The sequence below is a fragment of the Astatotilapia calliptera genome, chromosome 2 (genome assembly GCF_900246225.1).
Source record: "Astatotilapia calliptera chromosome 2, fAstCal1.2, whole genome shotgun sequence".
NCBI lineage: Eukaryota > Metazoa > Chordata > Actinopteri > Cichliformes > Cichlidae > Astatotilapia > Astatotilapia calliptera.
Window position 1 is genome coordinate 20,074,859 of NC_039303.1, and position 23,740 is coordinate 20,098,598.

The window sequence follows — 23,740 nt, forward strand, 5'->3', positions numbered from 1 at the left end:
CTCCACCCCTGAGTCTGATTCATCTACGGATGCATATTGTAACAACCCTTATTGTGTTATAGCACCACTAGGGGGGTTGCCCTACTATTGTAGTAGTTGGGGGAGTCTCCTAGTGGGTGTGTGAGTATAGCGTGGCAGCCATTACATGCTGCTCGTGTTCTGTTCTCAGGATAGAGCTCACCATTGTAACGGCCTGGCGCCGGCGACTACCGATCCCCGCACATGTATGTACGGACAGAGTAGAGCTGTGGAGACCTGGCTTGTGCGGTCTTATGTTGCTGACAATGAATAAAGGTCTGTTGTTTAATTTAACTGACTGGCTTCGAGTTATCCGGCTAACCTCCCAGTGGGGCATGCCCAGAACACCTCACCCAGGAGCCACCCAGGAGGCATGCTTGTCAGATGCCCGAACCACCTCAACTGACTCTTTTCAATGTGGAGGAGCAGCGGCTCTACTCTGAACCCCTCCTGGATGGCTGAACCGCTCACCCTATCTCTAAGAGACAGGCCAGCCATGCTTTGAAAGAAGCCCATTTATGCCGCTTGTATCCACAGTCTCGTTCTTTCGATCACTGCCCACAGCTCGTGACCATATGTGAGAGTAGGGACATTGACTGAGGAGTATGATCCCCTGTAGTTTTAACACACCCTCAGGTCTCCCTTCTTAAAGATGGGAAGCACCATCCCAGTCTACCAATCCAGAGGTACCGCCCCTGAACCGTCGTGCGGCGCATAAGCACAGATGACAGTCGGGATCTATTCCCTGACCCAGAGGGAACAAACCCTCTTGTCCAGCAGGAAAAACCCCAATGTAAAAGCAGCAAACTGAGGGGATACTAGTCCGCCTCTCATGGATATTCCTTGTACTACAGAAATAATATTGCCAAGTATGCGACATAAATAAGATTCAATTGTAACAATCAGATTTTCCTTTCCAAGAAACATAAACCATTTCCTTATGACACAACATGATGAATACCTGGCTATCCCAGTGACAGTAAATCACTCACTGCATACAAGCAATAAAAACTTGAATCACTGTAACAGTACAACACACATATATGTGTATTTTTACTGACTGATAAATGAGCTGTGAAATGCTGACAACAGTCACCGTGCAAACAAAAGCCAAAAAATCAATTACAGATGTGCACATGGTGTTTTACAGCTGTGTGGCTTTGACAAAAGGGATTTAGAACTTTGTTAATATGCTCTTAAATTAAAGTTTGGCTGTGCAACAATAAAATATTTTAATTAAAATCAGCAGAGATCACAAACATTAGAAAGAAAAAAAAATTGTGTTGTAGCTGTGGAGGCTGCAGGTTTGTCTGATAAACCAAAAAGGGAAGTGAAAAGTAAACAGCAGTTCCCAGAACACTGAAAACGTGACCTCTGAGCAGTAAAACCCACTTTATGTGACTTATGAAAATATTCTATGAGGCACACCAAAAAATTCTCCTGATCATTAAATTGCTAATAATTTTAGGAATACCACAAGACTGAGTAACATCAAGCTTCATGAAACAAACAGAAACCTGTTGAAGCAGGCACGGCTGAATTACAGTTCGCAAGTGTTCACAAATGTTGAGAAGCTCCACTTCCCTCAGGAGATTTTTATGAAAATGAATTCTTCTCATGACCTTTACTTTTATGTAATTGATACAACTTTAATACTCATAATAATTCCTTTGATGCACCTGGAAATTATGTAAATTCAACACAGCTCATAAAACCTAACAGAGGCAGGAGCATGTTTCCTAATAACAATTAGGAAATGATGTGAATGCGTTTTGTAATGTTTACTTCATTTTGTCCTCATGTAATGGAAGCTACGTGATAGCGTGTTCATGTAATTTTGTTTGAAGATCAATTTCATGCTTTCTGTCGACTTCCAGTGTTTCAATTCAATTCAGTTTTATTTATACAGCCCCAAATCACAACAACAGTCACCTCAAGGTGCTTTATATATATTAGACCCTACAACACGTTTTCAACTTCTGGATGTGGTTAGATGTGCAGCAGACCATATCCATCTTCAAGTTGGTGACTTGTCACTGAGCAGTTGTTTTCTTTTTTTTTGTCCTTTTGTGGTGGACCACTGGAGGGCTCCACTCACACCCAGTTCTCAGGAAGTGTTGCTGTGTTTTGGAGGGAAAAGTATTCAGTTGTGTGGTGATGAGGAATAAACGAGGAGTGTTAATCGAGAGCTCTCGTGTCGTCTGTGTTTACCTCCACACTTTTTCTAATTTTTCTAAGGTGTAAATACACTTGCTGCCCTGGAATCATGAGCTTTGGAGAGGGTTGGGATTTTTAAAGGGCAGCAATCACATATGCTGATGGCTCAGGGTTAGGGCAAGATACTTGTCATCAATAATGAGTTAGCCATCACAAGGTATACAAATATTTGACAATGCAGAATATTTTAACTTACAAAATTCCTCCTAAAAATGATTATTATCATTATTTTTCTCAAAAAGCAGAAACTTGAGCTGCTGAAAATAAAAGACATTTGCAACACACTGTAAATGCTTTATAGCCCGTTGGCTGATGGAATCTTGGCTCCGTGAAAAAGCTGGCGATGAAGAGAAGAGAGAAAGTGCGTGACAAGAGAGAAAAGATGGGAGACATACAGGTGCTTCACTTCCTGCAGATACATCAACACAGCTGGGCTGGATAATAATGCGCAGAGTTGAAAGAAGAGAGTGGACAGGACTGGTACCAAAAATACAGAATGATAAAGAGAAATGAAGGAAGGAAACCAGACCCATGAGACACAAACATGTTCACAAACAGATCGACACCTGACAGGCACGACGAGGTATTTGCAGCTTTCAAACAAAGTCTGAGAGAATTGTTACTGTTCTTCTTTGTGTCACTGTCACCTTTGTACGGTTGACCTTTGTGGAGCTGAGGCTGATCACAACCCTTTAGCTCTGACTAGTGCAAAAAAAAAAAAAAAGCAATGCATGTTAGAAAATGCCAGACATGCCAGACATCGTGGTTTGGGAACAGCTGTGTGAAGGACCAAAAAGCTCTCCAGAGAGTGATCCGTACAGCAGAACGCTGCTGCAGGATTGCTCTCCCCCCCGCTTCAGGACACCTACACCAGGAGATGCCGGACTAGAGCAGCGCAGATACTGAAGGACCCGTCCCATCCAGGCAACAAACTGTTCCAACTTCTGCAATCTGGTAGAAGGTTCCGCATCTTCCGGGCAAGGACAGAGAGACTCAAGAGGAGCTTCTATCCCCAAGCCATCCGTGCCCTAAACACACACACCCGCCCGCTCACATCATCTATAATTGACTGAGACAGGACTCTCTTCCAAACACTCTAAACCAAGGCACAATGTACATTTCAAATTCCTTTAATTTTAAATATGTTAATATTGTCTATCCTGTAAAATAGTCAGATGTCTATTCATATTAATGTACAGAATTCACCTGCTTGCTGCTACTACTGCACATTCACGCATAATGTTCTTCCTCTACACCCCCCCCCCCCCCCCCAATTTTTGCACATGTCGAGGAGCGTGTCAGGCTACATTTCACTGTGTGTTATACTTGTATAACTATGCATGTGACAAATAAAGAACCTTGAACCTTGAACAAGCAACTTCGTCTGCTTTTAGATTAAATTCAACAAGACTTATTGTTACTGACCTGTCTGAGACCTGTTTGACTCTTAAGTAACATATCGCAGCGCTTTCACTGTAATAGCGTCTGTTAAATGGTCAGTGGTGTGGAGGTGTCACAAGCAGGAGACAGCTTAAACTGTTTTCATTTACGGCGTTTATAGTATCAGGTATCACTACTTGTTTAGGGTAAAAATAATTATGCTGGATAATTTTACCTTAACCCTAAAAACACGTAAAATAACTTACTTTTTAAACTGACCATGGTAATGAGGTAACATATTTTACATGGTCTCAGTTCACTTTAGGTTTTTTCTGATAGCCCACAGTTAAGCTTAAATTCTAACATACTAAGTTGCTAATATATCAGTGTGAACAAGGTAAACATAGTTAGAATAATGTGTCCCAGGAATCCCAGGGGTTATTGTTGGGGGCTTTTTGTCTCCTGCTAGGGTCTCCCATGGCAAATTGGACCTGGGTGAGGAAGTAGACAAAGAGCGAGTTAACTGATCCTCGGCTACTGAGAATAGCAACTGGGACATGGAATGTCACGTCTCTGGTGGGGAAGGAGCCTGAGTTAATGCGTGAGGCTGAGAGATACCGGCTCGATACAGTCGTGCTCACCTCAACGCACGGCTTGGACTCAGAAACCAGTCTCCTGGGAGGGACTGGACTCCGTCTCAGCCTGAAGTTGCCCTTGGTCGAGGTGATGGCCTTGCGTGGGTATCTTAGTATCCCCTCGGCTTGCTGCCTTTATATTGGGGTTTTTCCCAGTGGATCAGAGGGTTTGTTTCCTGCACCTTCAGGTACAGGTCCTGATTGTCCTCTGCGCTTGTGCACTGAACAACAGTTCAGAGTACTGTGTCATCCGCTGAGAGACTTCAACGCTCATGTGGGCAATGGCAGTGAGACGTGGAGGGGTGTGATTGGGAGGAACCCGAGCGGTGTTCTGTTACTGGACTTCTGACCACAGTTTGTCCATGACAAACACCATGTTCGAAAATAAGGGTGTCCATGCGTGCACGTGGCACCAGGACACTCCAGGCCGCAGGTCGATGATTGATTTCGTAATCTTATTATCAGATCTTCAGTCTTATATTCTAGATACTCAGGTGAAGAGTGCTGCTGATATGTCATCTGATCATCACTAGCTGATGAGTTGAATCAGGTGCAGAGGAGGATGCTGGACAGACGTGGGGCACCTAAACGTATAGTGAGGGTACCCTGGGAAGGCCTGGCAGAGGCCCTGTGCGCAAGATCTCCAACTCCCACCGATTCAATTTAATTCAATTCAATTTTATTTATATAGCGCCAAATCACAACAAAAGTCGCCTCAAGGCGCTTCATCACCACCACCACCAGCAGAGCCTCAACAGCATTCCAACGGAGACTGGGGACATCGAGTCTGAATGGACCATGTTCAGCATCTCCAGTGCTGAAGCTGCTGAGCTGTGACCACAAGGTGGTTGGGGCCTGTGGTGGTGGTAACCCCCAAACCAGATGATGGCTCTACCTGCTGACTTCGACTGAGAACTTCATCAGGCCACCGCCATTGGGATCTCCTTAATCCCACTGGGTCGTCTTCCGTAGAGGAAGCAGAGTCTGGGGACGACTCATCTATCTCCAGCAATGAGGTCACTGAACAACTCGCTGGTGGTAGGGCTCCTGGGTCGCTCTGACTTCCTGAAGGCTCTGGATATTGTAGGGCTGTCTTGGTTGACACACCTCTACAATGTTACGTGGAGATCAGGGGCGTTACCTCTGGATGGGAACCACCATCCCGATCTGCCAATCTTTAAGAAGGGGAACCGCAGAGTGTGCTCCAACTTTACAGCCTTACTAAACTATGTTTATGTTTTATATTTTTGTTTAAAAATTGAATATTCTCATTCACCTACTTTATTGTACACCTGATTGTCATGAACCGAAGTTCCACGCACAAGCTGGACCCAGGAGCAGAACACACACACACAGCGGTACGAGAGAACAAAAAATAAACTTTATTATAACTGAGGGTGTCCCGGGAGGGTAGAAGGGAAAAAAACCGCACGGAACCAGAAAAACCGAGGGACCGGGAGGTGAATCGCGCAGGAACGCCGAGAGCGGGACTGTGGGAGGCTGAAACAGAAAAAGGAAAAAAGGATTATTGGGGTGCGGGAAAACGGCAGCATACGAGGGGAAGTAGAGTACGCGTCTTACGATGATAGCGGGGCCGAGGGAACCGGAGGGAGGGGTGAGGGTCCGTGGGGAGAAGCTTCAGAAAGGTCGAGGCGGCTGGGGCTGATTGTGATCCAAATTCCGGACAGGCAGGTGGACAGGCTGGTGGCTCAAACACGCCGAGCTGTGATCTGAGTATACAAGGCAGAGTTAGTGTTAGTTCACATGGATAGGTTTACATAAGGGCTTTCCCGCAGGTGTACGTTACCGCTGAAGGACGACTACGGACTGGCGTGGAGCAGCAGGCTGGGCAGGATTAAATAGTCCACCTGGTGATCGCCCGGGATGGGATGCAGGTGTGGAGTTAGCAGCCACGCCCACGGGAGTGGGCATCCCATCAGCACCTCGGACGCCGGGCCGCGGACCATGACACTGATATCACTTTGCCTCACCATATATGCTTATAGAGCCAGATTGCATCTGAGAGCACCTACTGACACTGTCATTGGACAATTCCACCTTCTCTGGAGCTGTAAAATTAAAATAATGATAATAAAAAAATTTTTTTTAAAAACTGGTATGGAGCCCAGCAGCTGAATCACAGCATCAGCTAAACCACAGTCAACAAGTGAATAATCTACCTGATAATATGTAGAACAGAGCCTCCCCTCCACTAAACCTATTACAAATACACTAGAGACTTCTTTTCAAATGTGTGTAATCACTTTCTTAGTCTACAGGAGTGTATTATAGGGCAAAGAGACAAAGAGAAAGGGAAAATGGCTTATAGACATATAAGAGGTGTTTAGGTGAAGCACAAAGAAAGAGAACTTGAGAGCTTACGGGATTACTGCTCCAGGAACAGAGAGGAAGATCACCAGAACATCATACAAAAGTTAAGACAGAATAACAAAGCTTTAATCTGAAGTCTTTGGCCGAGAGTCTCAATAGACAAAGAAAACAAGTGAAATCCTACACCGAGGCAGAGAATGCTCCCAGTGATGGGAAAACAGCATTTTGCTGAAGGTCTTTTTCCATAGCGTTTTATGTGTGGGTGTGAGACGCATCACATTCCGACATGGTCAGACAAGTGTCTCCTAGGACATTCCCGCAACTGGTAAATAAGAAAAAAAAAGATTTTAAATGGCTGAAGATGAGCTGGAAAAAATAAAATCTCACACACATCTAAAAATTATTAAGAAAGGGAAAAAATAGAACGTCAAAAACGTTTTTTTATGTATTGATTAAAGAAAGTGACAGAACAATAATGGGGAGACTTGGCGGAATGGAACTGGCACCAGAGACTATCATTAGTATGATAAGCTAACGAGTGAAATATGTGTTTGCATGTGTGCGCACATGTGCAGTTGATAGAAAAATGAAGAAATTAAAGAGTGATGCAAAATTATAGCTATTTCTTGATTAGAGATACTCGAGGATTGGCAAAGTAGAAATGAATGTACTTACTCTGGGATGCATAGAAAAAAACCCAAACAACAAATTTAATAGTAATAATTTAAAAATACTGCAAATAGAGACAAAAAGTTCACTTCATATTTTGGTATGCTCTATAGTTTGTCAAATATGGCTAAAATAATATAATATGGAAACTGGGACTGAGAATAAATATGTGCTAACATATAGTATTTTCCTGTTAGTTTTTTTTTAACATATGTTACAATACCTAAGGTTAAAAAAATTATAGAAGAAATGGGGAAACATTACAGCTTAACATTTTACATTTTACCCGTTTACTGTAGCTGATATCCATCCACTCGTGTTAACTAATTAAGGTAGGTTGAATCATTCAAGGCCATTTTATGTAGCATTTTTTCACTGTGTTCTCTTGATACTGGAAGTCCCTGTACTTTTCTCTCTGAGCAGAGCTACACATATGTAGACCTACAGTTGTATGTCTGCGTGTGCACAGCTAAATGTTAACATTACCTGGCAACAACACACGCTTCAAGGACAACATTAAATTTCTGAGAATAACTTTATTGCCCAAATTATGTACTGGCTGTCACCATCTTGGATTTCTAGCAATAGAAATAAGCTTGATTAGATGAGACAACAGAGTGCATCGGCTAACCAAACTTGCTAGCATTAGCACTCAATACCCGCTAATTCACGCTGCAATGCATGCAATAAAAGAAGCAAATAAATTATAGAATTTTACTCACTGAAACATGTTAGTACAGTTAATTGCACAGAATGCCATAAACATAATAAGAATGCACTAAAACTAAGAGAAAACCAAGGAGGCCTAGCTTAGTAACTAGATTTGGCTTAGGTGTCAATTACCAGCCCGAAGCTGCAAACTTGCCAAAAAACTTTGTACCCAAACGGGCTGTATCCATACAATAACTTAATACTATGAAACAAACAAGTTGTACATCGGAGATGAAGAAGTCTTTGCTATTATAAAACTAATGTCCTCAGAAGCTCATCGTTCCAGCAGCGTTCCTGTTTGTTTGCTTCTTGAAATGTTTTTCAGTTTTTCCAAGAAGAAAAAACTGATGAAAAAACTGCACAAAATATAAAGTCAAGACCCAGCCCCCTCGTAAATGTAATTATTTGTACTGTGTGGCTTCAGTTTTGGATTCTAAGTTCATGGACAGGAGAAATTTTGAGTATAATAAGAATAATATTCTCCAATGGAGGAATGCAGGGAGGTGGGGTGGAGAGAACAGAAAGCAAAATATTTCTCTGAGTGTTTTACAAGCTTTAGCTTGCACTTTTAAACCTCACATTATTGGCCTAAGCTAGGTGAAGTAAACTACATAAGAGTGAAATGATAGGAGGGGCTGGAGAACAAAAGAGCTCTGCAACAAAAGGCCTATTCATATTGACGTGTTTAGTTAGTTGCTTAGATCTTTCCAAATAGTAACAATAAGATCAAATCTATTACAGTTTACATAACACATCTAATATTCATGTTTAGCCAAGGTGTACCGCAGTCCAGACTTCATGTTTCTATGAGGTAAAAAGAAAATTCTGTCTTCAGGCCTGTAAAAACGGCTGTGTCAACAGAGCGCAGGTACGGTGCCACAGTGTTAGAACAGCAGGTATTTCATACAGCATCAGGGCTTAAGGCACAATTAAACAGCTCAAATGTCCCCATCTTGTTTAATTCATTGTAAATCTTATTTAGGCAGATCAAATGAATAACACTGAATACCTGCCAAGTTCTGCAAAGAGAGAGTCGGCGTGTGTAGCCGCAGGCTCGATATCTGTGGACAGGTTATGATAATTGGCTAATATGCATTCACACACTGTAATATACCTCAGGAGGGGGGAGGAAGCTAGAGAGGGAGCGTTGGAAAGGTGAAAGGGTGTAACGAGAAAAACAGGCAGAGACAACAGAGAAAGAATGTTGCGATAGAGAGACGAGTAAAAACTAAGACAGATGGAGGAGTGACAGAAAACAGCAAAAAGGAAAAGAAAGTGATCTGTTTCTACCAGGACAGTCTGCATGAAGTGGAAGTCGAGCCTCAAAGAGGGAATAGCGAGGAATGGTTAAAGACAGAGTGGAATAGGAGATGAATAAAGGAGGTGAAGGAGGGAGCGTAGGTGTAGAAGGGGATGGAGAAGCAGCATTCCTGACTGCACAGTTACAGAAAGGCACGGGAAAATGGAAAAGCAGTTAAACTGAAATCCAGATGCCTCAGAGACCAGCAGAGGGTCAAACTAATCCACACACACACACAGACAGAGCGCTCCATCCCCTCTTTTACTGCCTCCTTCTCAGACCTCGGGACATTGGTGGCTTTACAAATCAGCAAACATCATCAGGACTAGAACATCAACTGGATCCTTTTTTTCTTGTCTACACCTGGTTTTCTTGTAAAGCTTTGTATCCTGCAGCCAAAACAAAGGACTTTGTCTATTTTGTACTAAAGCTGTTTATGTTTTCCATCTTCTAGAGGAATTTTCAGGTGAGTCTCTGGTGGTTTTTCCTAATGAGAACTTGTTAAATGCTCCCAGATGCAGTTGTTTGAGTTGAAGTTTCAGGATGCCGTTTTCTACGTAGAACACTGACTGTAATTTTCTCCAATTAAGAGGTTTGAAATGTGACTGTTGACTCTTAATTTCTATGTTTAACAATTGGACGTTGTCTAATAAGAGTCCAAAGACAGTAAACATGATCGTTTTAGAGCCGCTTTGGCCACCAGTGTCACAGTAATTCATCTGTTTGTTGGCTTGTATAGAATTAAATTTGCCATTCTTTTGTCCACAAGTCTTAATAAAGCTGTGAATTAGCTCTCACATAAATAATGTGACATGCATGCCCACAGCCCACCAAGGTGTCCAAAGAGCAAACGTTTATACATGATTTACTATGTGCGAGACAGACTTATGTGAGACCAAATCTTTGTTTACTATAACCGGGTCCTTTGGCAACATGCATTTTAATCATACTGGTACAAATGAGCACTTCAGGCAAACAGACGGTCAACATGAATACACAGTTTAGTATTTGTTAGAAACGGCTCTGTTTTAATGACTAATGAGGACCAGCTTTCAGAAATAAGACTTCTACACTCTACAAAGACGCAACAACAGCATTTAGATTAGCTGTAAAGTCAGCTAAGCTTCCCTTCATCCACATGCTAAGCTAAAACTATAAGAGATTTACACCTAGTACTTGGAGGGAAACCAAAACAAAAACTTTCTTCTCAACCTTCATAGTAGCAAAACCAACATAGAGCCTTTTTGTGCAATACACACATTCAATTATCATTTTGCTGTAGCTCAAGAGGCAAAGCATCCATCGTGGTGTGAACTTGTGTGAATGTTAGGCAGAAAAAGCATAGCAAACAGTGCCTGTGTGAATGAGGCAAGTTGCATAAAGTTCTTTGAGCGCTCAGGTAGAACAGAAAAGTGCTGCGTACGTTCTAGTCCATTTACCATTTCTTCCCTTATGAGCTGATTAGGCGTTAATAAAGAATCATAACCGCAACATCAATCAGTAAATGTAACCATTATAATTGCTAGATGACCTTATGTAGACAGGGTTAGTATCTAATGGCAACACTCGGTACATAATGTTGAAAGAGATTTCTGAATGAGGATATATGGGCAGCACATGATCGCAGGCCTACAGACGTGCATGGAAAACATGTGGGAATCATATTGTAGTCCTCTCCTGACATGTGTTATCTTGAATAAAGCAGCTGTGACTTGGCTGACTGTCAGCATAATGCTTTTGACATAAAGATGTATTGGCTTTACTCCGACATTCTTCTTTTTTTTTTTATAATTCAAGTATTTGTTAGATTTTGCATTTTATAACAGCAAATACAAAGATGCAGCAACCAAAAGCAAGAAGCAAACAAACAAAAACAAACAAAAAAAACAAAAAACAACAACAACAACAAAACAAAAACAGTGAGGTTTTAACATATGTTGTATTAAGATCAAATGTCCAAGTCATGGAGACTTGTAGGTGCAAAAATGGTCCCACTGTTCCACCGCAGCTTCCGTCACATGATGTATTTTTCCCTACTCCGGCATTCTTAAAAGAATAATCAAAGTGAGAGGGATCTGACTTTTGATCAGTCTTCAGTGGCGGATCATTGGCTAACAGTACTTTTACCCTAACAACACAATTAAGGCTGGGAGATATAGTATGACAAGCTCTAAAGACTTGCTTGTAGTAGGAAACTGTAAACTACATTCAGTAGCTTACTTGCACTGAAAAGCAATGAGCCTACCCGACTCTGTTACTGTTGTCGCCACATCTGTTCAACTAAAACTCTAGCCTATCACGCCATAAGAAAAGCACCTCAAAGTACTTTTGCAATTGCACATCTTGGATATATAGTAACTACCTTGGAATGTGTTGACTTTGAATACTGACTAAAGCTTAGTGTTGATGTCGAGAGTTGCTGATACCTTGATTCGATACATTCCACCAGTACACAGGAGAAGTCGCTAGCAAATATTTTGATGTTGAATGACCGCTGGCTTACCATCCTTTCTGCTCCATAAGGAAATATTCTATTGTCCCCTTTCTTAGCTCACCATCTGCTCTTTATGAATATTGTCTGGACCTCTATCCTGTACTTACTGGGAAGAAGATGTTTGTACACAAGAATGTGAATTCTGTTCAGTTAATATCTAAAGTCTAACAAAATAGAAACAGTCATTTGTTTTGTTTTAGTATTTACAAAACAAAACAAACTGTGTCAGAGTAACTGTGTTTTTTTAAAGGTTTCATGAAAATACTCTACAGCTTACTGCAGGATAAATAGGTTAGTTTGCTGTGCTGTGCTGGGTTTAAAGTGTGTGTGAGAGTGCAGAGTGGCTGTGGTGTTCATGGTCAGAGTTAGGTTACATAAAGGGCAGAGATGAACTTGAAGTTAAGTTGGTTGTATAGTGTAAAGTATAAAGACAGCATAAACAGTGGACTGTCAGTGTAGAGGATGGAAATCAGCCAGGACGACTCATAAAACATCTGCTAACATCTGGTTGAATTCAGATGTGTACACCCACAAAGAGCAGCAGGTCAGCTGATCACAGCCTGTACGTGATTCTTTTATTAGAATAAAATTTAGATTGAAATAAAAGTTGTATTCCCATCTACTAATATTATTTATTATTGCATTAATGTAGCACAAGGTTCAGTTAGATTGGCATAAAAATATGTGGTAGAATTGTCCTTCAAGGATCTACTTTGTTACTTTGAGTACTTTTCAGAGCCTGCACTTTTTAACTTTTACTGGCGTAAAGAAGTTGAGTCAGTACTTCAACTTTTACTTTGCTTTTCACAGTAGTATCTGTACTTCTACTTGAGTAGAGAATGTCTGCACTTTTGTCACCTCTGCTAAGCAGGAGCAGCAATCTGCTACGAACCAAAGCAATCACAAGGAGTGTTTTCCCACATTTCTCCCTTGTGACCAGTGTTTGCTGGGTGGTCTTGAAACAGTCTCTAGGCCTGTGTGACTGGGGCCGTACAGCTGTGATCTTACAAGTTAACATCAAGTAGTTAGTGGTCACAAACCTCGTGTTTGAACAAACAAAAAAACTCTTTATGTGATTCGGGAAAAGTAACATCTCATAAAAGAAGCCAAGTGGCGTATTATATAGAGTTTCTTTGCACACTCCACACAAGGATAATCCATGTGCCGAAGTGTAAAGTGTTAGCAAAGTTGGTTTTCTATTGACCTAAATAGAAAACCAACTTTACAGGTTACAGTATAGTTTTCTTTGCTTCATTCACTCAAGGTGTTTAAAAGTGCAGTGGAGATGAAAAGAACTGAATGGCTATAAGACAGCATGACCATATACAAAGACATAAAGGAAAGATTGATGTATTTTGGCAGTGATATAAAGAAAAAACCTTTTTCCAGGAAACACGTGAAATTGATAAGAAACAGAGTTTTGTGCTCTGCCCCTTTCAGGAGGTATATGCATTTAATCTCTGTCGGGAGGAAGCCTGAAACAGGTGCTTTATGGTTGCATAGTTCAGGGAAACCCTTTTCTCATCTCCTCGTGTGTTTTCTCATGCCTCTGTTTTTTAATCTTCTTCTCTTTTGTATTTTTTTCCTTTCATTGACCTCTTGCCCTCTCTCACTTTACACTTTAATTTCCAGCTTTTACTTTTTGTTTCCAGCGTTTTCTGGCAGAGAAATGTTAAAGGTGTTAAAGAAAGGGTAAAACACTTCTTTACCCTTTCTTCTTTTCCTCTGTGATCAGCATATCCATTCACATTGGAGACTGAGACCAAACGGACACCTTTACTGGACTATAAAATCTATGCAGGAGCTGTCGATGAAACTGGCTCCTAGTTTTTAAGTTTTATGACGTGAAGTTGCTGCTCAGGTATGTGTAACACCCAATAAACTGTAACAAAACTGCTTTTAACATGTCATTGAAAGCACAGAATGGATGTTTGAAGCTACGTGGACATTTATTGTGAATACTGTGATATCATACTTGACCCCAAAGCTCCAGAGATTATTTTCCGTAGCCCCTGAACTCTTCGTGGAGGACACATTTTTCCCTGTAACCCAAACTGCTGCTATCATACTCAGACTGAGCAGGATATTTCAGGGCTCAAAAGCCTCATGGCAAGGTTGTAGACCAGGGGTGTCAAACATAAGGTCTGGGGGCCAGAATTGGCTCAGCAAAGACTCCAATCTGGCCCACTGGACAGATTTGAAAAATGAGAGGGAGGGCATAGAATAATTTGTCATAAAAAAGTAATTAAGTAACTGTTTTGTTAATAATCTAATATAGAAGTGTCTGTCTGTCACAATGGGTCTTCTATCTTTTTTGTTTCCTTTAGTTTTGCACATTTATTTGTTACAATTTAAACCAACAGCAGGATTTCTTTATCATGTAGAAAAACTCTAGAAGTACTGTTGAAAATGGCCTTCATGTTCTTATAGGGACATAGCTTAAGGATTAAATGTGTGGTTAGAAGTCTTTATGCTGACAGAACAGGGGGTGTCACGGGTCGGGCAGCTTAAGATCAAAGCGGACCGTATGTGACCCACCATGTAAAACGAGTTTGACATCCTTCCTGTAGATGTCCAATTCACGTTCCCACGGTTGTATCCGCTTTTTTGCAGGTCTTTGGCGACACAGAGGGAATGATTTAGAAAACTTAGCCAATGCAGAGGTCCATGAGATGTACTCGTGTGTGGTCTTTGAAAAAGTTTGTGTAGGTTAAATTGGTCAATAAGTCGCTTTGGACGGAAAGCAGAAGTCACCGCAAAGAGGAAGACGTGTGGAAAAAAGCAAAAACATGAAAGGCCAAGAAGCATAGATCAGAAGCTCACAATGGCTGAAATGGAGTGTTTGGTGTTTAACACTCCATTTCACTCCGACTTGTGCATTCTTAGACACGTGGGCTAAACCGAGAGACCAGCAGCTACGCAGACATAAACAGGAGTAGCCCCCATGATCAGGCGAGACTGCCCCATCACAGCTACAACATGTAGACGTAGGTCTCTACAGCTTCTTCCCACTACGAGTGATATACTTTGCTGGGTCGTTTAGTCTTGTTATTATGAAATTTTAACTATTCCTGGAACGTCAAAATCATGCAGAATGTTTTATTTTAACTACAAAAGGGGAAAAATATTGTTTTTGACACAGAACGGTCCATTTAGGTCTTTTTCCCGCTTGTGTGTGAACAGATTCTTTATTTTGATTAAAACTGTCATGACTAAATCCAGGTGATGATGACCTGACCTCTGTAGTAGCAAGAAAAATGAGAAGTGCACGATTGTAGATTTGTGTTGCAATGATAATAAAAAATCAAATTTCACGTTGTAGGACCTCCTGTCAAACACACACGCACACACAACCAGCTGTTAGATGAATCAGCCTGCCTTCGAGGGACGAGAGCACAGAGACACACAAGGAAACTAGAAACCCTTAAATGGCCTCAAATGACTTAAAATATGCTCGCGATGTTTGGTTCTATCTGTTCTTTTCCTTTATTTGTATCTTGGCTAACTATGTAGCAATATCACGTGCACGTGGGATTCAGTGTGTGTGTGTTTTTATTGTGCTTGGTTGTATGTAATTGGCATGTATTGTTCTCAAAGGAGCATGTTTAAACTAGGCTAATGGCTGCCAAGCGCCCTGGCACTGCAGCGAGCTACGGCTGACAAGTTTCCAGTGTTAAGTAGTTATTTTCCATTCCACTGTTTATTGTATTTCATTCTATCCTGTTCTATTTATTTGAGGTGACTTATTAAAATATTAAAACCAAGTGCAGCCATTGTTTTTACACGACTATGTTGGTTATGAGAGGATTTACAGGCTACTGTGGTGACGGACAGGATTAAACCAAGTGCACTAACCTCTCCAGGATGTTTCGTCCACCTTGAGGCTGAATAGTTTGGCACGACAAGAACTTTTTCTCACGACTCTCATTTCCTTTCTCACTGCTTCTCATGCTTTGAATGCTACCGGTGTTCTTTCCTCTGTCTCTTCCATCACCTTGGGCTTGTGGAAACGGTTACTGATGCGATTTAATTTGAGAGACATTATGGTCATTTACATTTTTACTTTCATCATAGCTCCTTAAATCTCAAATGAAATCTAAATGTAAAACGAGAAAGGGTGAGAAAGGATTCAAAAACTTAGAAGGCACTAAAAACTTCAAACGGCACTGTCATTAACTTTAACATTTAACATGCTAGCAGAGGCCTGCAGAGTCTGAGGTGAAGTTGTTGTAGTTTCTCTGAGCATTTCTCAGACCTTCAGGTGACTTTGCTGGGACATCCTCTCCAGATTCGGGCTTTGCATTAAGACAAACCTGAATGGTCCAAACCAGCAAAATGCCAAAACTTCAGCTTTTATAGGGGATCAGTTAATGAAGTGAGTTTGATTAGAGCAGCTGGCTGCTACTTTCCTTCTGAACTCCTGTGCAAGCAGGAGCACTGTACTTGGTGTGTGTGTGTGTGTGTGTGTGTGGGTGTGGGGGGGGGGGGGGTTCCTGTGAAATCTGTCTGTTTCCCATGACTGTAGTTGGCCAAAGAATCTGCTGTATTGCATCCTTCATTATTTAAGGATTTTTGCTCTGCTTATTCTATCAGCAGTCCATTCCAGCATGCGCTAAGCAAGAGTGTGGTAGTCTGATGGTTTCCGCTACAATATCATCTACTCCGCACACGGATCAATATAAAGAAAAGAGTGTGTTATGTGATCATGTTCGTAAGGTACACGGCACTGCGAGAGATCTTTTTGTTAACACAAATCTGCACCAACAGGTGTGTTCATGACGTGATCAGTCAAACAGCCATCCAGTCATGGCACTGTGGTGGTGCGCCAAGGTCGCCCGCAGCCTGGCTACAGCGTGGTTTTCCCTGCTCCTTTCATCACTGCTGTGGCAAATGGTAAAAAAATGTATAGAGGCCCATTTGTCTTCTGAATTTCTACATTTGCCTGATATCACTCCATAGATTTCTTCCTTTAAACTTCCTCTAGATCATTCCTGTCCACACCGTCCCATCCTGCCCCCGGAGCTGCAGCTGTCCAGGTGTCAGAGAGGTCCACTGTACGTTCAGACACCTCACCAGTATACCAAAAACTCTTCCTAAGGACACAGAGCGGCTGAACCTGGGGTAAGATCCCACACACACTAAGACACAATTACCAAATGTCAGTCCAAGGGGAAGAAAACTAAACACATGAAGCCGTGTGGAATGCCATGGTCTTGTTTTCTTTCTGTAACTAATGATCGAGCTGCCTCGCAAACCAAGTCATGATAAATATTTACAATTGTTTTAATGACATTAATCTTAAATCTTAACCTCTCTTGTGTAATGGCGCCGGTGAGGTCGGCTGCCGTGCTGGATGCTCTGCCCTAACTTCTCCACTTTTTGCAGTTTTTCGTCACTTTTTGCTATATCTGCGATAATCTTGCATGGGCATCATGCAAAACACACAAATCCGCTACAGTAGAGACACTTTGGTTTCTATTGGTTTGCAATACACGAACATTTCACCATGTTTAACTCCGGACCCAACCTGGCCAAAGGAGATCCTGAGAGAGAACAAAGGACGCGACCCTAAGCAACGGCCTCGAGGTAAAAGAGCCAGCATCAGGAACAGGCTACGGGCTCGCGCACACCGCGCACCCATGCCCAGTATCCTGCTAGCCAATGTTCAATCCATCGAGAACAAGCTTGATGACCTCAGAGCCAGAATCAAGTTCCAGAGAGACATTCGGGACTGCAACCTCCTCTGCTTTACCGAGACTTGGCTGAACCCAGCGATACCAGACCACGCCGTGCAGCCGACGGGGTTCTTTTCAGTTTACCGCATGGACAGGACAATGGAGTCGGGGAAGAAAAGAGGTGGTGGAGTATGTTTGATGGTGAACAACAGATGGTGCGACAGCACAAACATCTCCCCACTCACACGCTCTTGCTCGCCCAATCTGGAGCTATTGATCGTTAAGTGTCGCCCTTTCACTGCGGTCATTGCCTGCGCTGTTTACATTCCGCCTCACGCGGACTCGGACACTGCCTTATGTGAGCTACATGAGGCTCTCACACATCAGCAAACACTTCACCAAGATGCCGCACTCATTGTTATGGGAGATTTTAACAGAGTGAATCTCAAACGGACATTTCACAACCTTCACCAGCACATCAACTGCCCCACCCGGGGCACGAGGACATTAGACCACTGCTACACCCCGTTCAAGAACTGTTACAAGGCTCAGCCCCTGCCGGCATTTGGAAAAACGGATCATTCCGCCATCTTCCTCATACCTGCTTACAAACAAAGGATAAAGCAGCATCCACCAATCAGGAGGGAGGTCGCTCGCTGGACGGACCAATCGGTGGCCGCGCTGCAGGACGCACTGGATGACGCAGACTGGGACATGTTTCGGCGCAGCTCTGATGACATCAACATGTTTACGGAAGCGGTTGTGGGATTTATTGGGAAACTAGCGGACGACACAGCAGAAAGAACTATCATCCGAACGTTTCCCAACCAGAAGCCGTGGGTAGATAAAAACATCCGCGACGCACCGCTGCCTACAATGAAGGGCTTGTCTCCGGTAATATGGTCCGAAAGGCAAAGCGGAGCTACAGGGAAAAACTAGAGTCACAGCTACGACAGTGCGACTCTAGGAGCCTGTGGAAAGGACTGCGGACTATAACGGACTATAAACGACCAGCTTCTTCAATGATGAATGCAGATGCTTCACTGGCTGATGAGCTGAACACGTTTTATGCTCGCTTCGACGCCGCAGCAATTAAAACAACAAACGGCTGCGCGCGCTCGGAGTGCACCAGTGAAGAAAATGCATTCGTCATCACAGAGCATGCCGTGAGGAACACCTTCAGGAGGGTGAACACCAGGAAGGCAGCAGGACCAGATGCAATCCCTGGCCGGGTCCTTAGAGCCTGCGCTGATCAACTAGCACCGGTGTTCACGGAGATCTTCAACCTCTCCCTGGCCCAAGCTGTGGTTCCCACGTGCTTCAAACGGTCCATTATTGTCCCTGTTCCAAAGAAACAACAGCCCGCTTGCCGCAATGACTACCGTCCAGTAGCACTGACTTCAACTGTGATGAAGTGTTTTGAAAGACTGATGAGAGATCACATCACTTCTTCACTTCCTCCCACCATCGACTCACTTCAGTTTGCTTACCGGACTAATCGTTCCACAGACGATGCCATAGCTCACCTGCTCCACACATCCCCGAGTCACCTGGACACTGGCAGAGGGAATTATGTTAGGATGCTGTTCGTGGACTACAGTTCAGCATTCAACACAATAATTCCCTCTAAGCTTTTCACCAAGTTGACGGATCTAGGACTCAGCTCATCACTGTGTCAGTGGATCCTCAACTTCCTCACAGTCAGACCCCAATCAATGAGGGTGGGAAAACAAGTCTCCCCCTCCATCTCACTCAGCACTGGAGTGCCTCAGGGCTGTGTTTTAAGCCCCCTGCTGTACTCACTGTACACTTATGACTGTGTAGCCACATCCGACACCACCTCCATTGTCAAGTTTGCTGACAACACTGCTGTTGTGGGCCTGATCTCTGACAACATCGAGATGGCCTACCTGGAGGAGATTAGGAACCTGGAGACCTGGTGCCAGGAGAATAACCTCCTCCTAAACGTCAGCAAGACTAAGGAGCTGATCGTAGACTTCACTACAAAGCAGGCGAGGAATTACAAACCCCTCATCATCAGTGGCACGCCAGTGGAGAGAGTGGACAGTTTCCGATACCTGGGTGTCCACATCACTCAGGACCTGTCATGGTCCTGCCACATCAACACCCTGGTTAAGAAAGCCCGTCAGCGTCTCTTCTTCCTCAGAAGACTTAGAGACTTCCATCTGCCACTGAAGGTGCTCAAGAACTTCTACTCCTGCACCATCGAGAGCATCCTGACGGCAAACATCTGCACCTGGTTTGGGAACAGCACCAAGCAGGACAGACGAGATCTGCAAAGGGTGGTGCGCTCGGCAGAACGCATCATTCAATCAGAGCTCCCTGACCTGCTGTCCATCTACACCAAGCGGTGCAAGTCCAAAGCTAGGAAGATTATGATGGACCTCTCCCATCCCAACAATGGACTCTTCTCACTGTTGAGGTCTGGGAAGCGCTTCTGCTCCCTTAAGGCCAAAACAGAGAGGATGAGGAGGAGCTTCTTCCCCCAGGCTATTCGGGCCCTGAACAAGGTGTAGGACTGGACTCTCCCAAACACGTCACTATAAGACTGGACTCTCACACACGTCACCACACGCACCACCACACATTTCCTATAATCCTATAATTCCTATAATTTATAATCCTTATCTTTATAATATCTTCTGCTATTTTCACATTCTTTACTGTAAATTCCTAAGTTAATTTGTAAATTTTTGTAGTAAATTGTAAATATTGTAAAACTTTTCTTCTGTCATTTAATGGTCGGGCATTGTACAGCTACAAGCATTTCACCCCCATGTCATACTGTGTATGGTTGTGTGTGTGCGACAAATAAAATTTGAATTTGAATTTGAATTTAAAGAGAGATTACAATCAAGAAGAAGGATTATTGCTTGCCATGCATCTTATCAACCTGCCATATCAACTAAAGAAACCCCAGGCAGCAAGTGGCCCTGGTGCATTTAATATGACAACATTTGCCTTAAGCCCAGAAGATAAGGGCTTAGCACCAGCATGTGGTACTAGAGTAAATCTCCTAATAGCTTCCATGTGGGAATTATGGATAGAGCTTTCACTGCCCTCCAGCACAGTAGGAAAAAAAATCACCAGCCACTGTTTTGTATGTAACACACAGCCTTGTATAATTATCTTGGCTCCAAACAATACATATCCATCTATCAAACTGCTTGGCAAACAACACTACTGTCCACAGGAGGGGTTTGGGTGTGAGGCTCTGTTTTGGGAAAAACCTTTCACTGCATTTCACGAGTGTAGTTTACTTACTTTTTCATAGATTATTCTATTTATGATACTTTAACTCATTATATGCATCCTAATATAAGTACTTCAGGGGGTATGTGGTCCACTAAGCACCATGCAGTGCCAACCTGCAGTTCACAGGAGGCAAACAGTTTCCATATGGGCTCCTGTTCTGTGTGAAAAGCTATCACGCCGCTGCAGCTGAATCAAAGCATAATGCAGGTTTTACACTGCAGGGACAGTTACTGAATGAATTAGAGCAAGACAAATAAAAAATTAACATGAAGTTACACCCTTCAGCAAAAACATTTTCACATCTGCAACAATATTGCACATAATATAATGTTGTACAAAGTGCAATCAAAAGTGTCCAGGAAAATCTTACCTGATTCAACTGTAGCACAGCAGAGATGCTGGAACCATCTGTACTTTATCTGCTCTGAAATTAAACAAGCAGAGAGCAAACTTCAGCTCCTGTGAATCACTCCTGGGTAGGGATGGGTATCATTTAGGTTTTATCCGATACCAGTACCAAACCGGTACTTTTGAAACGGTGCTCAAACCGGTGCTTAAAGAATGGAGAACACAAAATTGGTCCAAAAACCTCTCATGTTCAGCTCTTTTTTTGTAAAAAGATAACAATGTTAGCCTTTTCTGCAGCTATGGGGCATATATGGTATCACTCTTGGCTGGAAGCAGTGCTTAAACAATGGAAAAAAACACAAACTTTGTCCAAAAACCTCTCATGTTTAGCTGTTTTCCACTTTTTCTTTGGTCATTTTAGCCTTTTTGGCCAGGGTGAAGGGAGTATCTGCCATCAAACAAGAAGACAGCCGCATGTAACTACGACGGTGTTTGCTAGTTCACCTTACATGCATTAATGTAATAACGTGGTTAGCCTACTCAGCATAAATTACACACGAACAACATTAAGCAACGGCTGCTGCTGCATCATCATCCGTCATCATTTCTGCTACACTGGCAGGGCTAGGGGCCAGGACTCTCGTCTTCGGGTTTTTGGGGGATGTTGCTAACTCCAGGTCCGATAACAGGCACCACACCCACAGTAGATGTGCACGGTCTATGCGTCGCCAGGTGTTTCATCGGATTTGAGGTGTTACCTCCTTTGACAGTATCACAGTATCAGCTTAAAGCACTTGTTGCTGCTGAGTTTGCATCTTTTGCTGTGAAGTACAGCCAGACTTTTGATTTGCCTTGGTCATTTTTAATCTGTAGCTCTGCTCTAAAAGAACGTACGTACCTGGACCCGCCTACTATCCTCGGAAATGTAAAATGATTGGCTAGAATCTAAAGTGTATCACAGCTCAGGGAAAAAAAAGCACCGAAATAAAGCACCGAAATGTGCGCTGTTTTTCAGTCTGGTTACTACCGTTTATGTCAGAACCTACCGGTACCCATCCCTACTCCTGGGTGTAAGAGCTGTATGTACACCAAGGCAGTTTGTAGGTTTCCATGTTTTCTGTTTTGACAGAGAATCGTAGGTAAACACAGGTATTATAAATCACATTAATTAAGGCTTAGAAATGGACTTAACCTTGTTAATGTGATTGGTAACACCTGTGTTTGCCTATAATTTAAAGCAAAGGTTACATCATGTACGTAGCCATCAAGCCATTAAAAAGAAAAAAAAACGCTGGAAAGAATAAAAACAGTTTTCTACAGAGTATCGGACCTTCTGAGGCTCATGTTAGCTTAGTTTTATAAGCTGCTAGTCAACAACTAAAATTAAAAAGGCTTTTTTCATCTGCTGTATGTCCATCTGAAATGAACCCAGCATTTCTGAAGTTCCCAAAAATCCTGTTTATCTTCTTTAAATGGTGATTATTTTATTAGTCATGCCTCAATTATTCTCCTCTGTTGATTAATTCATTCAGTCATTCCTCTTATACTTCTTTGAAGTCTGCCACTGGGTGGGATATGCATACTTGATGCATATGTGAAGGCCTGATTTAAGACCCTTTCACATAGGGAACGGCATGCACTGCGCTGACCGCTAGCTGGAGCGAACGGACCAAAAATTGTTGTGCGTTCTGCCTGAAAGCGTTGGCACTGTCTCTGCTAGTGAAGAGTGTGTTGTTTCTGCAACAGTCCTTTCCTCCCGAGGTCCCTGTGCCCAGGTGGACTTGATCTCAACAGCTCTGGACTGCACTGATGTGTACTTACATTTCTACGGCGGTGCACGTTGGATTACATCACAGGTGTTTACTGTCTGATGATGAAATATATGTTCCATAGAGTAAAGTGGACCCTAGGGGACTCGTAGTTTAATCAAGGCTTTAACCACTACGTGTTTGATGTTTCACTAGGAAGCTTAGTACGACCAGCAGCCATGCTTACACCTGAACTCTTGACAATAATGTCTACAGTCATTTGTCTGAACTGTTGTCACCATCGGACAAAGATGCAAACTGTCCCATTGGAAAATAAACTCCATTTAGTTTAAGAGACCATTTTAGGAGCTGCCTGGGTAGAGCATAGAGGCCACATGTCTTTCACTTGTTGATTGTAAAAGTTCAGAGGACAAATGACTTGTGCTTTTCTTACACGGGCTCAGTCAGACATTATAAGATGTACTCGGACGCTTGCATGGCAGCGTTTGTTTAACGTTCACTCAGACTAAATCGGACATGAGTGTTCCTACAGCTACAGCTCTCCAAAGTGAAGCCAAGAAACACTCAGGGCTACGATGCGAGAGCGAAGGCTTATGATTCCATATTGACTCCTGATGACTTTGTGTGTGGCGGCGGCGTCTATAGTATTAGGAACAAAGGGAATTTCGGCAGGACACTGCACAGACAATACATTTGGAAGGGGACCACGAGCCTTTAGGGAACAAACAGATTTAAAACTTCCGATGACGGGACCACCCTGAAAATAGGGTGGAGGGATTTTAACTCTAAATGTTCACACCAGACATGTTTGGGTGTTTTATTTAGACTCTTGGGCCTGTTTCCTTTAGTGTAGGTTTAGAGACATGCAGTTTGAATTCAAAAGAAAACTGCGGGTTTCCACTGTCTTTCAAAGGAAC

At 42.8% G+C, this 23,740-nt stretch overlaps 1 protein-coding gene and 1 long non-coding RNA gene across 3 annotated transcripts in view; one reads left to right on the forward strand and one right to left on the reverse strand.

The window, feature by feature from the left end:
- Nucleotides 1-5,609: 5,609 nt before the first annotated feature.
- LOC113033114 (uncharacterized) lies at nucleotides 5,610-6,088 on the reverse strand. The gene is made up of 3 exons (XR_003274001.1): nucleotides 6,058-6,088; nucleotides 5,832-5,980; nucleotides 5,610-5,750 (listed from the first exon to the last, which is right to left on the reverse strand). It is a non-coding gene; the product is annotated as an uncharacterized LOC113033114 (long non-coding RNA).
- Nucleotides 6,089-9,047: 2,959 nt separating this feature from the next.
- The window catches only part of LOC113033118 (matrix-remodeling-associated protein 5), a 29,832-nt gene continuing 15,139 nt past the window's right edge, over nucleotides 9,048-23,740 (forward strand). Inside the window, exons 1-3 of one of the 2 annotated variants that reach the window (XM_026186508.1) lie at nucleotides 9,048-9,727; nucleotides 16,523-16,648; nucleotides 16,740-16,876. In XM_026186508.1, coding sequence (XP_026042293.1) covers nucleotides 16,562-16,648; nucleotides 16,740-16,876 — 224 coding nt within the window. In that variant the 5' untranslated portion in view covers nucleotides 9,048-9,727; nucleotides 16,523-16,561. Of the gene's footprint in view, nucleotides 9,728-16,463; nucleotides 16,649-16,739; nucleotides 16,877-23,740 lie in introns of those variants that run through there. The other variant, XM_026186517.1, reaches the window with a different exon arrangement.